The sequence below is a fragment of the Panthera tigris genome, chromosome D4 (assembly GCF_018350195.1).
Source record: "Panthera tigris isolate Pti1 chromosome D4, P.tigris_Pti1_mat1.1, whole genome shotgun sequence".
Classification (NCBI taxonomy): Eukaryota; Metazoa; Chordata; class Mammalia; order Carnivora; family Felidae; genus Panthera; species Panthera tigris.
Genome location: NC_056672.1, coordinates 75,850,882 through 75,868,403, shown reverse-complemented (window position 1 = coordinate 75,868,403; position 17,522 = coordinate 75,850,882). Strand labels below are relative to the sequence as shown.

General features: G+C 42.6%; 1 protein-coding gene across 1 annotated transcript in view; it reads left to right on the top strand.

Moving 5' to 3' along the window:
- Window positions 1-17,522, top strand: part of ASTN2 (astrotactin 2) — an 873,390-nt gene that overhangs the window by 546,755 nt on the left and 309,113 nt on the right. The window contains exon 12 of the mRNA XM_042963755.1: window positions 3,946-4,112. Coding sequence (XP_042819689.1) covers window positions 3,946-4,112 — 167 coding nt within the window. The remainder of the gene's footprint in view (window positions 1-3,945; window positions 4,113-17,522) is intronic.

Below are 17,522 nucleotides of genomic sequence, written 5' to 3'. Positions count from 1 at the left end.
ATAGTCAAAATGTCAGCTGGGTTTGTAGTTCTCTGAAGTGGCTTTACTGGGGTTGGAGGATCTGTTTCCAAGCTTACTCATGTGTTGTTGGAAGGTCAGCCTTGCTGGCTGTTGGCCAGAGGCTTCAGTCCCTTGCTCACAACATGGCAGCTTGATTTCACCACAGCAGTGCTATGAAAGAGAGGGAGGGAGACAGAAGTTTCAGTCTTTTATAATCTAATCTTGGAAGTGATATACCATCAGTTCTGCCATATGCTATTGGTCATGCAGACCGACGCTGGTAGCGTGTGGGAGGGGACTACACAGGGTGTGAATACCAGTAGCAGGCATCATTGGGGGCCATCTTTGATGCTGGCTTTCACTCTGTTTACTCCTTAGAGTAATCACATGAAGATAGATGATGTTGAGTCACTGGCAAGAGGTTACACAGCTTATAAGAAGCAGAGTTTGGATTGAAACCCAAACCCAAACCCAAACACACAGACATACTATACATCCTGTCTGGCGCTCAGATGGTTTATTAAAAAAAAGAAAAAAAAAAGCAGCTACTATGTTCCAGACGCTATGCTAAGTGTGCAGTGTAGCTGAGGACAAGGCAGGAAGGTCCATAGTATTACCAGCTTTGCATTTTGGTTGGGGGGAGAGAGATGACAAACTGTGAAATAGTTGAAATAATTTGCAAATCTCAAATGATATTACTAGATCTAGTCTGCCCTCTCCCACCCACAAGGACTCAGGGTAGGAAGTCCACGCTGGATGAAGGGATGATCATATGGTGATTGGAAAACCCACTTCATATACTCAGAACACCTCTCCCATGGTCACAGATCAAATGCAAGTTTAATTCTAGCTCTGCGTTTAATTTGCTGTGTTATGTTATTCAAGCACCTTCACCTCTCTGAGCCTCAGTTTCCCATCTGTAAATCATCATCAAGTTTGTCTTCAGACATAAAATGCTTTAACATAAAGGGTAGTAAGTATGGTGGATGGGGCCCCAAGCTGGGACTAGGGGACTGGCTGTGTACCCTCTACTCATGTGCTGGGGGATTTGTGGTGATGGACACCCTTTACTCTCTGAGCCTCAATTTTACAGTAAGTAGGTGAGGTCAGCTCTAAATCCATCTTTGCTCTGACTTCCCAAGATGAAAAATCTACCATTCAGTAAGTGACAGGGGAGTGCAGTGAGTTGCCTGAGTATCAGTTGAGAGCTACCGAGCCAGAAAGCCTGAAAAGCCCCACCCCTGCCACTTCTCCTCAGTTTCCTGATCTGTAAAATGGGACTAATGTGACTACCAACCTGTATTGCTTTCCTGTGACTACCGAAGCACCAGAAACTGTGTGGTTTAAGATGACAGAAACGTATTCTGTCTCCGTTCCAGAGGGCACAAGTCCAAAGTCATGGTGCTCTCAGGGTCACGTTCCCTCCACGTGGCTTCTTTGCCTCTTCCAGCTTTTGGGGGTTGTAGCATTTGCTGGCTTACAGCCATGTGGCTACAATCTCAGCTCTGCCTGCACATGGCCTTCTCATCTTGCGTGTGATCTCTCTTTGCCTCTCTCCTGTGGGGACATTCATGGCTGCATTTAGACCTACCTCGATAACCCAGGTAGTCAACTCCATGCAAGAACTTTAATCTTCCAGAACTTTAATCTGCCAGAACTTGACCATAGAAGGTGATATTCACAGGTTTCAGGGATAAGGACAGAAACATATCTTGGGTAGCCATTCTCAGCCTGCCACATGACCTCATAGGCTTGCTGTAAGGACTAAGTAAAAACAGGGAAAGTGTTTAGGTCTTATCTGGATTACAGAACATACTTTTGAAAATTTATTTATTTATTTTTTTAAAGATTATTCATTTATTCTGAGAGACAGAGAGAGAGAGAGAGAGCAAGTAGGGGAGGGGCAGAGAGAGAGAGAGAGATTGAGAATCCCAAGCAGGCTCTGCTTTGTCAGTACAGAGCCTGATGCGGGGCTCAAACCTATGAACCTTGAGATCATGACCTGAGCTGAAGTCGGTGGCTCAAGCGACTGAGGCACGCAGGTGCCCCCAGAACATACTTTTATAAAGAACAAAAGTAGTAGGGAATCAGCAGGGGATGGGACGAACTGTAATTCCGTGCCCCAGATACCTCCTGTCACCTGGTGAGAAGGTCAGCCATTCTTTCCAGGGCTAATTCCCAATCTCTGCAGACAGACAGACCCAGCCCTGAGGACCAGTAAATGGCTCCCAAATGACCCCATGACCAGGTGCCCTCCTGTCTGACATTGAATGTTTAGAGACAAGCAGGGACTTCCTCTGAGCTTGTATTAATATTTACAGCACTTCACTCACATGGAAAATTGATTTTTCTCTTTAAGCACAAAATGTAGCCAATTTTATAACCTTTCTGCAGCTTGACAAAGGCCATTTATAACCTACTTTCTCCGTCACCCTCCCTGGCGCCAGTCTCAAATGTCTTGAAGAATTCTCGTGCATTGGTAATTATGAATTCTTCTTAGGCGAAATTTAATTTCCAGGAGGATTGACCTTTTTCTTTCTTGTGGTTATTGTTATTGTGGTCTTTGTGAATTGATCTGTGTGTATGTGTTTGTTATTGATGGGGTTCAGGATGGAGGCTTGGAGAAGGGACCGGGGAGCTGGGTGTGGGGTGTGCAGTGGGGACATTTTAATCAGTGATGTCCAGTGATGGATGAGGAGGGCTGAGCTCTGGGTGTTAATCTTTGTGGACAGGAAATGCCAGCAAGGGTGACTGAAATTAAAACCTAGTACCTCATTTTTGGTCCCGAATGCAAGAGAAGTTGGAAACTGCTTCTCTGTCTGCTGGACTGGACAAGATTAGCTCAGCTCATCTAATGATGGAAAATAAATTATATAGCCAGTTGTCCCTACAGTATAGGATCTTCCAATTATGGAACACTTAGCAGATGCCAGGCACACTCAGAAGAGCATTTGACTGAGGTCACTCAAGATTGGAGTCACCAGGGTACTTTTAGGGACCAGAGGGCTACGGGTTTGTTTACCTGGAGACGGGTGTTCCTGGTGAAACAGGAGCTGAAACATCTACAGAAGACCTTGCCTATCCGCTGAAGGGAGATTCAAAGTGTTATTGTTCTGGAAAATGCAGTTACTTATTTAAGCTGGGGAGTGATGATTGAGAAATACCACTTAGGAGGATGGTGTGGAGGAGGCCTAACTGGAATTTGCGGGCTCCCGAAGTGGCCATGAAGGGGTCCCATTCAGGACTCTGGAAACAGGGATGGAGACGAAAAGACAAATTCAAGACAGGAAGGGAGAGAACTCACGTTTGATGAGTACCAGATGGCGTGCCAAATTCCGAAGTAGGACATGCACTCCCAGGATCCAGTTGAAGCGTCCCAACAAACGCATAAGTGTAGGTGCTCTGCCCATTTAACAGATAAGGAGGTTGAGGCTCAGAGATGGTGACTACCTTGTCCCAGGTCACAGAATGAGGAGAGGAAGAGCTGGAGTTTAAAACTCATGTCGGTAGGAACTCTTTAAAGTATACCTGGCTGCCTGCCAGGGTGATTTTTTTTTTTTTATCAGTGGCAGATCCTACTGGATAATAACAAACACAATAATGATGATGATTCACGCAGGGTCAATAGTAATAGCAGCTAAGGCTTGCTGTGCAGTTGCCACATGAGCCACTTTGTTCTGAGCACTTTGTTCTGAGCACTTTGCCCACGGTACCTCCTCCTATTCTCACACGTCTACCAGGCGGATACTGACAAAAAGTCCCATTTCACAGGTGGGCACAGTCAGGTTCAGAGAGACCATACAACTATTAATTGGCCAGACAAGACTTTGACACCCCCTCTGTGGTCTCTGACGCATGGCCCTTCTCGGAAAGTGGGAGGAGAGGGCTCGGTGGGACCCACCACCTCCTTGGCCGTGACTGCCCTGTCGCTCTCTCCCCGAGCAGTGCCCCGAGGAGCTGAGGCCCATGAAGGACGGCTCCGGATGCTACGACCACTCCAAAGGCATCGACTGCTCGGACGGCTTCAACGGTGGCTGTGAGCAGCTGTGCCTGCAGCAGACGCTGCCTTTGCCCTCTGATGCCACCTCCAGCACCATCTTCATGTTCTGCGGGTGAGTCTCTGTCCCCGAGGCCCTTCCCCTCGGTGGGAGATGTGGAAAAAAGGTCAGACACTGCAGTCAGGCCAGACCGGGCCTGCCCGTCAACGAAATGGCCTTTCTGTGTCTGCTTTTTCAGCCCAAGAAGCAAAAGGCTTCTGTGGGGTATTGGGAAGAAGAAAGGAAGAAGTAAAATAAATAATTGATTAATACTTCCAATAAATGGACTCCGTGCTCAGGCGGTGTCTTAGGGTCAGGACTATTTTCTGCTGAAGCCCCCTGCCCCTTCTGTGTCTCCCCCGCAGCCCTGGCCAGTGTAGCTTGGAGACCAGAGCAGGCACCTGGAAAGTGTCACTGAGAAACCAGCAGGTGTGTGCTTGAGAAAACGCTTAGGCCAGACTGTCTACCCTGTGTCTGCAGGGAGTTAGCAGTGCAAATTCAGGGATGGCCTCTCTATGCCCTAACGCCCTATCTGTAAGGATAATTAAGTGGAGGCGAGGAGGCGGAAAGGAAGCCATGCAGGCAAATGCTAAGGACTCAGTGGAGTTTTACAGTGTGTCTGAGACTGAAAGAATGGGCGCATTGGGACCAGCTTGCTGAGTAGCCTGGGACAAGTCCCTTTCCCTCTCTGGGCCGCAGTTTGACCACATGCAAAATGAGATCTTTGGCCGATGACGCCTAACGTTTCATCCAGTTTACCTAGTTTTCCATCCGGAGGAGTGAACTGGGAATTACCTCTGTCATGGACGGCCTCCAGGGTAGGGCTTGATCCTCAGCTATTCCTCGAAAATGGCACTGCTTTTTTTCCCCTCTCTTCTTCAGTCTCTTTCTGGTGACATCTTCCTATTTAAAAATGTCCTCATCTTTTGACATTCTGTGACTCAGAAAAATAATCCAGTGCTCGTGCAAGAATGTCTGTCGTCGAAATATGCTCAGTGCTTTGCTAAGATCGGAAAACAGAATAAGGCATTTAGCAAGAGCCTGTTCGGTCCTACATATTATGCAAAAGGGGGTGGGGGAGCGTGTATGAGTTTGAACTCAGTTTAACAGAAAATTAATTTTATCTGCATGGTTCTCGTCCAGGGTTCTAGTTTTCCTTCTGGGACTTGCTTTAGGGTCTCCCCTTCTGCCTCAGTTACACTGGGGGCTGCAGGTGCCTTTGAGCAGGTGTTGCAACGGCTTGCTGCAGGCCCTAGATATGTATCAGCAAAATAAATAAGAAATAAATTAGTGTATGCAGACCTGAATTTATAGCTGTGTCTCCTCAGCTTAAGTGACTGCAGGGCAGTGTTGAGTAAATTATGCATGGGCTTAGATCTGAGGCTTGAATACAGAATCAGCCGTGGCTTATCATTATTTTTCTCCCTGTGTACCTGGTGGTGGGGTAGTCTTTCTGTTGCAAAAAACAGTAGGAACAGCAGGTAGAGCAGTAATGGATTGTGACATAGCGACTGTCACCAGCTTCCAGTGAAGCACACTGCAGAGGTCAAGGGGAATCGACAGACTCCCGTTCTCATCCAAGCTCTGGAGATAACTCTCTCTTAGGCATTGGACAAGTCTCTGAGAACCCCTGATCTTCAGTTTGCTCGTGTCTAAACTTTTAATATTTGCCCCAATATAATGACGGTTGTGAAGAGTGCACAGTTACTTCCTGTTAATTACTCCCTTAAGGGTAAGTCGTGTGTCCAAGGTCACATGGTTAGTAACGTAGCTCGCTGCCTCCTTGCTGTGTGACCATGAGCAAGTTACTCAACATCTCTGTGTCTCCCTTTCCTCCTCTGTAAAATAGGCATGATAATGGTATCTCTTTATGGAGTTGTGATGAGGACTAAAATGCATTACCTCACAGTTTCCATGAGTGTCTGTAAAGTGCTTCTGAACAGGGCCCTGCACAGAGTTGGCACTGTATATATTTGTTAAATTAAATAATTACAGTGAATGATGAGTAGGGACAATAGCCCCTCACTTGCTCAGTGACTCGAGGTGTTCAAGTTCTTGGTTTTTAGGTTTGTGAGACAGGATCACCTAACTTTCCCTATCAGGAAAAGTCTCTGAAAGTCTTTTTTTTTTAATTGAAGCAGAGTTGGGATACAAAATTAGTTTCAGATGTGCGCCATAGTGATCTGACATTTATATACGTTAGGGACGCTCACCGCAGTAAGTGTACTTGTCATCTGTCACCATAGAAAGTTAATACACTGGTACTGACTCTATTTACTATGTCGTACTTTGCAACCACGTGAGACTTGGAGCTTGTTCCTCAAGCCCCTTCCCCTGTTTTGCCCCTGTCCTTCCCTGCCCCCGCCTCCCCGCGGGCAACCGCTAGCTTGTTCTCTATATTTATGACTCTGTTTTTTTTTGTTGTTGTTCTTTGTTTTGATATTTAGGTTCCACAGATCAGTGAAATCGTGTGGTATTTTTATTTCTTTGTCTGACTTATTTCCCTGAGCATAATACCCTCTAGGTCCATCCATGTTGTCACAAATGGTAAGATTTCATTCTTTGTATGTGGCTGAGTGGTATTCCATGGTGTGTGTGTGTGTGTGTGTGTGTGTGTACATATACACACACCACATCTTTATCCATTCATCTATAACTTTTTAAAAAATGTTTATTTATTTTTGAGAGAGAGAGAGAGAGAAGAGCACAAGTGGGGGAGGGGCAGAGAGAGACATTGACACAGAATCCGAAGCAGGCTCTAGGCTCTGAGATGCCAGCACGGAGCCCGATTCAGGGCTCAAACTCATGGACCATAAGATCATGACCTGAGCTGAAGTTGGGCACTTAATGGACTGAGCCACCCACGCACCCCTCCATTCATCTATTGATGACACTTGGGCTGCTTCCATATCTTGGCTATTGTAAATAATGCTGCAGTAAACATTGGGTGCACATATCTTTTCTGATTAGTGTTTTCATTTTCTTCAGGCTGGATCGTAGGGTAGTTCTATTTTTAAGTTTTTAAGGAACTCCATACTGTTTCCCATAGTGGCTGCGCCAGTTTGCATTCCCACCGACAGTGCACTGAGGTTCCCTTTTCTCCACATTCTTGCCAGCACCTGTTATTTCCTGTCTTTTTGATACTAGCCTTAACAACAGATTTGAAGGGATATCTCATTGTGGCTTTGATTTACATTTTTCTGACATTCAGTGATATTGAAACAGTTTTTCATGAATCTGTTGGCCATTGGTGCGTCTCCTTAGGGAATATGTCTATGCAGGTCCTCTGGCCATTTTTTGATTGGATTGTTTGTTGTTGTTGCTGTTTTTGGTGTTGATATATCCAATAAGGGGTTAATATCCAAAATATAAGAAGAACTCTGAAAGTCTTAAATAAGAATGAATGGGCGGGAGTGTGCTGGCAGCTGTTGAAGCCCATCCAAATGCTGATAAACAGGACAAAAAAAGAAAATAAAACCCAGGTCTCCTAAAACCAACTGCAGTGTCAACATGTTTTGAAGATTGCCTATTAAGGATGCAAATGAGAAGTTACCCACACTTGTTAGAAGCACTGTAAACAAAACAATGAAAGCCATTAGCAGGTACTTGTGAGAAAGTTGGTAGAGAGATGTAGCACCTAATTGAATTAAGCAAGGGAAACAAACCTTTGCTCAAGGAGACCTTCCAGATTGGATCAGAGCTCTGTGACCTTGCTGAGTTCCTTGGGTAGGCTCAGGTTCAGTAAACCTCTCTGCAGCCAGTGAGTCACAGCAGCTAACTTTTATGAAGTGCCTCTTCTGTGCCATGGCTGTGGTTAGTGCTTCGATTACAAGAGCTGGTTTTTAATTCTCCTAACAACTCTACAAGGGACGTACTATTATGATCGCCAGTTACCATCAAGAAAACCAGGCACAGAATAGCTCTGTGACTTTCCCAAGGTCACACAGCTGGTACATGGGGGCATTAGGGCTCCAACCCAGGCTGTGTGGCTCTAGTCTCAGTCAAGACAGACCTGCTGTTATTCCTAGCCTCTGGCCACTTCTAGCTATGTGGTCTTAAGCAAGTCCCTAAACTTCTGTGAGCCTTTCCTTTTAAGTAGAATCAGATGCAATTGTGAGGATTGAATGGAATTATGCATGCACAGAGGCCAGCACGCGTGAGCACCCAGCGAATGGCAGTTATGGCCAGTCTAATAGGTGTAAAGCCAGCTAATTTAATCACTTGGTGACGGAATTGTAGGTTTTCTTTACCACCCTGTCTCCAGCACCTAGAACAGTGCCTGGCAATTAGTAGGTGCTCACATAATAATTGTTAAATGATGTTCTTCACTTAACATGGCTAAAGCAGTTGTCCCCAGCCCAGTCTTTCCAGCTGCAATTCCAGTTGTGTCCCTCGTCCTGAATGAGGCCTCTTCTTGGCCTGCACATCTGGAATTTTGACAATGTTGTTCCATCTGCCTCTCCTCCTCCTCTGTACCACCAATCCCCACCCCTTGCCTGTGGCCATTTAGCTTAGACAGCTCTGTTTCATCATCAAGACTCAGTGTGGATATAACCTTCTCTGACAAGTCTTCTCTGAGCCCCATGGGGTGCGGGAGTGAGAAGTGTAGTTACCCTGGAGCTGGGTAATAGAATACCTTGCCCTTTCAAGTGGATACTGCTTAAATATTGGCTCGGGATTTAGCAAGTGGGGTTAGGGCGTGCAAAGAAAGGACCTTTTTTCTTGTTTTATTTTGATTTGTATTTTTTTTCATTTCTACCCACAAGACGCTCTTGCAAGGACTGTTTGGTAGCTTTGAATTCTAATTTATCCCAGTGATATCTGGACACCCTGCAGACTGGACCTCCTGCCAGCTGCCTTGATAGCCAGCCCCTGGTCTACACAACTGAGTAAAGTATCTTTCTCTGGGATCACACAGCACCCCAGTGCTTCTCTCTGTGGTCACCCCGTTGCTCTTTTGACTTACCTGCTTTCCTGTGTGGACCTCATTGCACTGTGACGTCTTCATGATCAGGGACTAGGTCGTAGTCACCTGGGTATCCCCATTGTCACTCCCCACTGTTTGCCCCAAGAACTTCTTCAAAACCATAACCGTTGAATCAAGGAATTCATCTATCTAGGATTTCTTGCACCTACTCTGTACCTGGCCTTTTATGGGATGCTGAGAACGCAAATAGGCATTGAGTTTGTACTCTGGGACAGAGGGGACACTGAGGACAGGTGGCTGAGCCTCACTTGGTCCTGATTGATGTTGATAGAGCAACAGGTACTAGCAGGGTAGAGAGAAGCAGGTGAATTTGAGAGAAGTTGAGAAGGTCATCAGAAACTGAGCTGAAGCATTCAGAATGAATCTTTACAGGTGAGGGAGCATCCCCAAGCAATTACAGGTTGCTTGGTTACCTAGCAACCAAGTTGGTATCTTTTGTGTATGTGTGTTTATGATGTACTTCGTGCATTCTTTGACAAGGACTTAATATTATCCACATAAATCCAACCTATTAAAAAAAACATGTCATATAAAGTTAGGACTGACCGGAGCCATGTGTAAGGACAGAGAGAGAAAATGGTTGCAGGAGCCTGAAATGGGGGCATTACTCAACTGGAGATAAATTTAACTCTTTGCTTCTTGGCAACTGAAGTAAACAGAAAAGGCAAAACAAACAACCCCCCCCCCAAACATATGGTGGATTATATAGTAGTCCTGGCTTGACAAAAGGAAGGTTGTGTTTTTTGTTGTTTTATTGTGTTTTGTTTGTTTCAGGGGGTGAACACCTTTTCCTGGCATAATTTGCTAAGAGAGATGTTCCCTGTATATATATTTTTGTTCCCTGTATTTTTAAATAAGAAATTGTGATCAAGGTCATTCATATTTTTTGAAGTTTCAAGTATTTCTCAGATCTTTCAGAGGAGGAAACCGTGACCCAGAAGGATCTCACAGCCATTTAGGAGGTAAAGTTGGGACAGGAGATAACCCAAGCGTCTCTCTTCAAATTTGAATGGGATGTAAATGTAATTTTATTAACAATGTAATGAAAATGTGTTTAAAAATCTGGGCCGAAAGAGCACGTCTAGCCACACATCCTCTCTAGGAGTGGAAAACGCTGACCTCCAGACTGAAGATAGTGATCTTAATTTTGACTTTCAGTAACTGGTTGGAGAGGTGTGGGATGTGTTTATTCACCACTTGTTTTGTTTTGGTTTCTGACTTTTAGGTTAGGGTCTGCATTTTCACCTCTGTGACTTCTGATCGAAGAAACGGGATTTTACCTCCCATAGTTAACACAGAACATCCACATACCAGGTTCTCAGCAGACATCACAACCTTATGCTCCCTGCTGCTTGAAGTATTTTGCAAAAGCTCAGGTGTAAAACATATTCACAGACAGTTGACTGAAGCACACAGAGTTCATCCATTCATTCAGAGAGATTTTTCCACTGTGGGATCTGTGAAACATGAGTCCCATATGCAGCTGAAAGGCAGAAAAGGGTAGCTCAGTGGTTACATTCCTATGTGGATGGGAAATTGTACTCTATAACTGCCTTTAAGGTTCATGGTGCACCTGAGGGTAGTAAAGGCTCTGACAAGTCCTGCGGTGGTGATATATCATAATTCACTTGTTCTAAAGTGCCCACATTTTCCGCTTTCGAACATCTCTGAAATCAGGATGCATTTTACTATCAATGCTTTGAAAGATTTTTTAAAAACGTTTTTCTTAGTGTTAGGTGACATGCTAATGTTTCTCACAAGTGTTGAGGGTCTTAGAGTAGATACATCATTATATAAGTTAACCAGAATTCCCCCATGGAATTCTGTTTCCTTTCCTTTCCTTTCCTTCTTTCCTTCTTTTCTAAAGAATACCCTTGGGTACCTTACATTCAAAATGGCTTTTCTGGAAACTAAATCTTGAGTGAAACCTTCAGACAGAGACCACCCTGAAAACAGTTTTACTAATCTTTATTTTGGTTAATGTTGAGACAGTCCCAAGGGCCTTCATGAGAAAGGCCCCCATGATATTGGATTGTAGGGTTCCTGTGGCTCAGGACCTTACCTTCTAGGCCACAGAAAGTCATGGTCCAGACAGCCCCCAGGATGGGATTCATTACGGGTGTCTGATTCAGTAAAGCTGGACGGCACCTGCTACGGTCTTGTCTTGTGGTGGGATACTCAGATTCAGCCCTGACATTGGTCCAAGTCAGTGTTGTATGCCGTTCCTTGAGCTCTTCTGACCTTACATGTTCTATGTTTTTACATTCCCCGCCCCACTCCCCCAGGATCTGATTCTTTTTGCCATTTAAAGAAAAAATTTCTAGTCTGTGCATTGCCATCTATAATCTTATAGGCTCCACAAACCGTTGAGGAATGAATGAATAACTGAGCAAGTAAATACATGAATAAATAAACACCCTGCTTGGAGAATCTGTGTAAATGCCATCCCTCTCTAAGGTCCCAGATTCCTCTTTTGAAAGACAAGCAGATTGGAAATAGTCATTTGTGCTGAAATGAAATGAGTACTAGATGTGGAGTAAGAAGATCCAGGTCAAGGTACTGGTTTTTCCAAAGTGCTGGTATGATCTTGGTTGTGGAATTTTAAAGTGCCAGCCTCGAGGTCCTTGGTGGCTGTGTTGGAATGAAACTCCCCATCTCGTGATGTTGCTGTAGGGATTAAATAAAACATGCTCTTGGCTAAACACGTATAGGTTTTATGGTACAATCTCTAAAGGCCCATCTAGTTCTAGTATTCTCTATAATGTGATAGGTGTGTTAAGGGTAACACATTCATTGCCTACAGCTAAAATGCCCAGTTTGTATCTTTGTACTTATTTTATGGTTTTCATTTTGGCATATGTATAAATATAGTTCCATGCAGATCTTGGCTGGTTTCCTGTGAGCCTACACTCTTTAGAATTTCTGTAAGAAAATCTCCCAGACGACAGAATGTTCTAAAGAAACTGTATAATTATGTCGCATGGAAAAAAAAAAACCAACAACTAAACAGACCTTTGCATAAATCATCCATCTTGTGCCCTGAGGTGGCTTGGGGGAGAGAGTTTCTCATGTTTCAAAACTCAGAGGATCATTTACCTCTGAGTCCCTATGTTTTTATGAGTCTCTGTTTTTTTCCCCTCCCCGCATGTCTAAGTGTCTTACTAAGCATACCCCAAACCTTTTATCTCCCCTCCTTCCTCTCCTGTTGAGCCACAATCCTTTCCTACCCCCAGACAAAAATAAATAAATAAATAACCATGAAACTACAGGCTAAAATTTCTCTTTCACACACACACACACACACACACACACACACACACGTGGCACACACACACTCATACACATGCTTTGAAATATGAACTCCCAGGTCTGCTTCCTAGCACCACGGTAAACAAGGTGTATCTCCATGGGCAAGTCACTTACCGGTTTTCTCATCTGAACATGAGCAATGCCTCCCTGCTACGGTCTTCCTTTAGTTTCCTAATGCTTTGATGATGAATTGCCACAAACGTAGCGGCTTAAAACCTCACAGATTTATTATTTACACCTGTGGAGGTCACAATTTCTAAAACTGAGGCATCAGCAAGATTCTTAAGGCCAGAAGAACAGTCTGTTTCTATCTGTCTCTCCTCTGATTCCACACTATATCTCCTTCTCTGACTCTGACACATTTGTCTACTTCTTATGCTCTTATAAGGACCCCCTTTTAAAAAATGTTTTTTAATGTGTATTTATTTTTGAGAGAGAGAGAGAGACAGAATCCAAAGTAGGCTCCAGGGCCCGAGCTGTCAGCGCAGAGCCTGATGCAGGGCTCGAACTCACCAAGTGTGAGATCATGAGCTGAGCCAAAGTCAGATGCTTAACCAACTGAGCCACCCAGACACCCCTTTTTAAAATTTTTAATGTTTATTTATTTATTTATTTATTTATGAGAGAGAGAGAGAGAGAGAGAGAGAGAGAGAGAGAGTGTCAGTCAGAATCTGAAGCAGGGTCCAGGATCCAAGCTGTCAGCACAGAGCCTGACATGGGGCTCAAACCCATGAACCGTGAGATCATGACCTGAGCCAAAGTCAGATGCTTAACCAACTGAGCCACCCAGGCTCCCCTTATAAGGACCCTTTTGATTACATTGAGTCCAACTAGATAATCAAGAACAATCTTCCCACCTCGAAAGTCTTAATCATACTTACAAAGTTCCTTTTGCCATGTATGGTAACATATCCATAGGTTGTAAGGACCTATGGTTGTTAGGACACAGACATTTTGGGGGCACCATTATTCTACCTAATTCAGGTTGTAATAAGGAGCAGGTCAGTTTGTATATAGGGAAATATTCCACTAGACTGGAATCTTAACTGTAGGGCTGAGCTTTGCATGTATGTGTGTATGTATGTATGTGTATATATGTACATGTATATATGTGTGTATGTATATGTATATGCATACGAATATAAATACACAGGCATACATATGTATATAATGTACATATTTAACTTGAACTGTAATAATTATGTATACACTTATCTATTTAAAATACATGAATGCTATATGTATGGATGTATCATTTATCAAGAGCAGTGTTGCAATGGCACCGTATGTTTCACGTTGTCTGTTACACGACAGAGACTATTTTGTCCTTTAGGTAAGTTATGTCATTTCTCACATAAGCTCTGTGGTAAGGATAACTTTTATCCCCATTTAATAGATTGTGTCACTGAGGCCTACAGAAGTTAATAGATTGTATCAGGGTCATATGGCTGATCAGGAGCATAGCTTCCCTTTGAACCCAGGTTTAATTTGATACAAACTCTGAGCTCCACACCTGTGTCTCCCTTAAGTAAGGGAGCATGAAATCTCAGTAAATTCACCGAAGTAGAAATTATACAAGCTATATTCCAGACTAGAATGCAATAATATTACATATTAACAGCAGTCTAGTTAGCAGATGCATCGGTCTACTTGAGAATTTTTTTTACATTTAAACAACTAAACCTCCTAAGTAACACTTGAGTAAGGAGAAAAATCAAACTTAAATGACCACGTCCTTAGAAATGAGTAGGAGCAGGCAGACTGTATATTCACATTCATGGAACATGGGCAAAGCAGTCAGAGCTCCGTGTCATGTACTCAGAAGCAAGACAGATTGAAAATAAACAAATAAGCATTCAAATCAAGAAGCCAGAAAAAGAATTATAAAACAAAGTCAAAGAAAGCAGCAGGAAGGAATTAATACAAATAAAAGCTGAAATAAATGAAATAGGAGAAAAAAAGGAGCCTCAACAATAAAATGCAAAAGCCTTTTGAAATCAGAGAGGGAGAGAGAACACAAGGACATTAGGAATGAGCTAGAGACAAACCCATAGAAGCACAGAAGATAAAGCAAATTTAATGAGAAAACTGTGTACAACTTTATACCAATAAATTTGCAAGTCTTGATAAAATGCATTATTTTCTTGGAAAATATAAATTACCAAGTTTCACTCATGATGGTGTAGAAAATCTAAACAGACAGATAACATAAAATAAAATGATCAGAGAGCTAAATATCTACAATTGAAAAGAAGTCATGAGCTCATGGGTTTTATAGGCAGGTCCTATCAAATCATTAAGGAATGCATAACCACTCTCTTATATAAACTGAACCAGAGAAAGAAAATAAAATGGCTGTTTTCTAATTTATTCCAAAATCCTAGCATAGTTCTAATGCCCAAACGAGGCAAATATATACTCATCCATTTAGAAAAATCTGGTACATGTATTAGAACTGATGAGCTCCTTATGTGGTACGGTGAAAAATCAACTTACAGAAATCAGTAATAGCTTTCCTCAATATCAGCAGTTTCTACTAGAAAATACAAGGGAAAACCTAAGTGAAAACCTGATCCTACTTCTGTAGTGGAAAAGGATGTAATAATAGCAGCGACCACTGACTGTAAGTTTGGGTACACCGAATTCCAGACATAACTCATTTAATCTTCACAGTGGCTCTTTGAGGTGAGTACTTCTTTATAGGTAAGCAGAGCAAGTACAGAGAGGCTAAGAATTTGTCCAAGGCCACACAGCTAATGGGAGACAAAATCAGGATTTGGCCCCTGGTGATCTGCATCTAAAATGTATGTCTGTAACCTGTAGAACCCTGCATATTGTACCCATACCTAAGAATAAGCCCCGAGAAGACTCTTAAAACCAGAAGTCTAAAACTTCAGAGAAGGCTTTAAAGGAACGCTTAATATATAAACCAGAAAGGGAGGGAGGCAAACCATAAGAGACTCCTAAATACTGAGAACGAACTGAAGGTTGATGGGGGTGGGGGAGAGGGGAAAGTGGGTGATGGGCATTGAGGAGGGCACCTGTTGGGATGAGCACTGGGTGTTGTATGGAAGCCAATTTGACAAGAAATTATATTTCATATAAAACATTAAGTTTTGATTGTAATAAAAGGTGTTTGAGCCACACTGGTTTTGGAGCCTTTAAAAATCTAAATAACAGGAAAACAGTGTCTACAAAAAATAATAAAAAAATTAAAAAACAGTAAAGGAACACTTAATAAATGGAGATGGAAACTATTTCTGAATTAGAAAACTCACAACTGTAAAGATCCTAGGATAAGATCAGCTGTGTTGCTGTAACAAATGAAGCCTCCCAAGCCGGAGACGTGTACACAAAAGTTTATTATACACTTTTCATGCAAGATCCATTGTGATTGAGGTGAACTTCTCCAACTGCAAGTATGCATTTCGACCACATGCTCTCCAAACTTGCCATAGCAAGAGAAGAGGGGGCTTGAGAATCAGACAGGATGTTTTCAAGGTCTGAGTCTGGCAGCAGCTTGCATCACGTCAGCACAGATTCCATCATTCAGAATCCCGTCACGTGGCCCCTCTGGCCCACCTGCAGGGGAAGCTTGGTTGCACAGTCTATGGTACACCTCCAGAAAGAGGACCCAGTGTGGCGAACGGAAGACATTGTCTCTGCCACAGTTGGTGGTGGTGCCCAACATAGAGTTGAGTCTCAATATGTATTTCTTACAGGGGGACATTTTTTTTTAAATTCCCCCCACATTGGTCTACAAACTCAATGTGATATCACCCCAAATTCTACTAGGGTTTTATGTGGAATTTGACAATCAAAATTAAAATTCATTTGAATGGGAAAATAATAAGACGAGTGAGGAAGTTTCGAGATAGAAAATTAGTGTTTACAATGGGGAGGAGACTTACTTGACTATATCCAGACCACGCCTCAAAGCTACAGTAATTCAAGTAGTATATAATCTTTTTCATGTTTTTTTCTATTTCTGAGAGAGGGAAAGGGAGAGAGAGAGAGACAGAGACAGAGACAGAGACAGAGGCAAAGAGAGAGGGAGACCAAGGATCCAAAGCAGGCTCTGCCCTGACAGCCGAGAGCTTGATGCGGAGTTCAAACTCATGAACCCTGAGATCATGACCTGAGCTGATGTTGGATGCTCAACTGACTGAGCCGCCCAGGAACCCCTCAAGTAGTATAGAATTATTGCAGGAAAATACAGACAGCTAAATAGGAAAAATTCCAACCATGTATACATGGCATACATAGTGATTTAGTATATGACAAAATAGTATTTTACATTAGTTAGTGAACAGATGGACCCTTCAGGTAATGGTTACTCATTTTGAAAATAATGAAGTTAAAATAACCACTCACATCATGTACAAAATTAAATCCATACAGATTAAACAACCAACGATTTTTAAAAACCTATATAAATACTAGAATAATATATAGAAATGTGTTTTATCATCTGTCGCTTCCTAAGCATTGAACCAAATTCAGAAGCAGTTAAGGACCAGGATAGAGAGGTTATAAGATATCAAAAGTAAGGTTAAAACACAAGTACAGAGTGAAAGAAAATTTCAATATGTATGGAAGGAGAAGGAGAACTCCAGAAAATATGCAAAGCATACATAAGCCAATAAGGAGAAAGACAAGAATCACAATAGGAAAATGGTTAAAGCACATGGATGGACAACCTATAGAAGGAGAAATACACATGGCCATGACATCAAAAGGTGGGGAACCTCAGCAGTAATCAGGGAAATGCCAATCAAAACAAAAATGAGTTTTTTTCCAATCCCATATTGGTGATAATGAACATAAAAGTTATGGGGAAATGGGCTTTCTCAATCATCAGTGATAGGGTTGTAGACTGGTAGAGCCCCAACAGACAGCCATTATTAAATCTACCAAAATTTTTAAATTCATAAACCACTGACCCAGCAATCCTTTTTCTAAGATTTTTTTTAGTAGAAACACATACATGTACAGAATGATATATGTACAAAGATCTTCATTATGATACCATTTGCAATAATAAACAGCTATAAACAACCAAAATGCTCATTAATAAAGATTAGCTAAAGGCATTATGGTACATTTATACCGTGCAATGCCAAATAACCATCAGAAAGATCTATATGAATACTGGTTTGAAAAGATGTCTAAGAAATAGTATTAAGTAC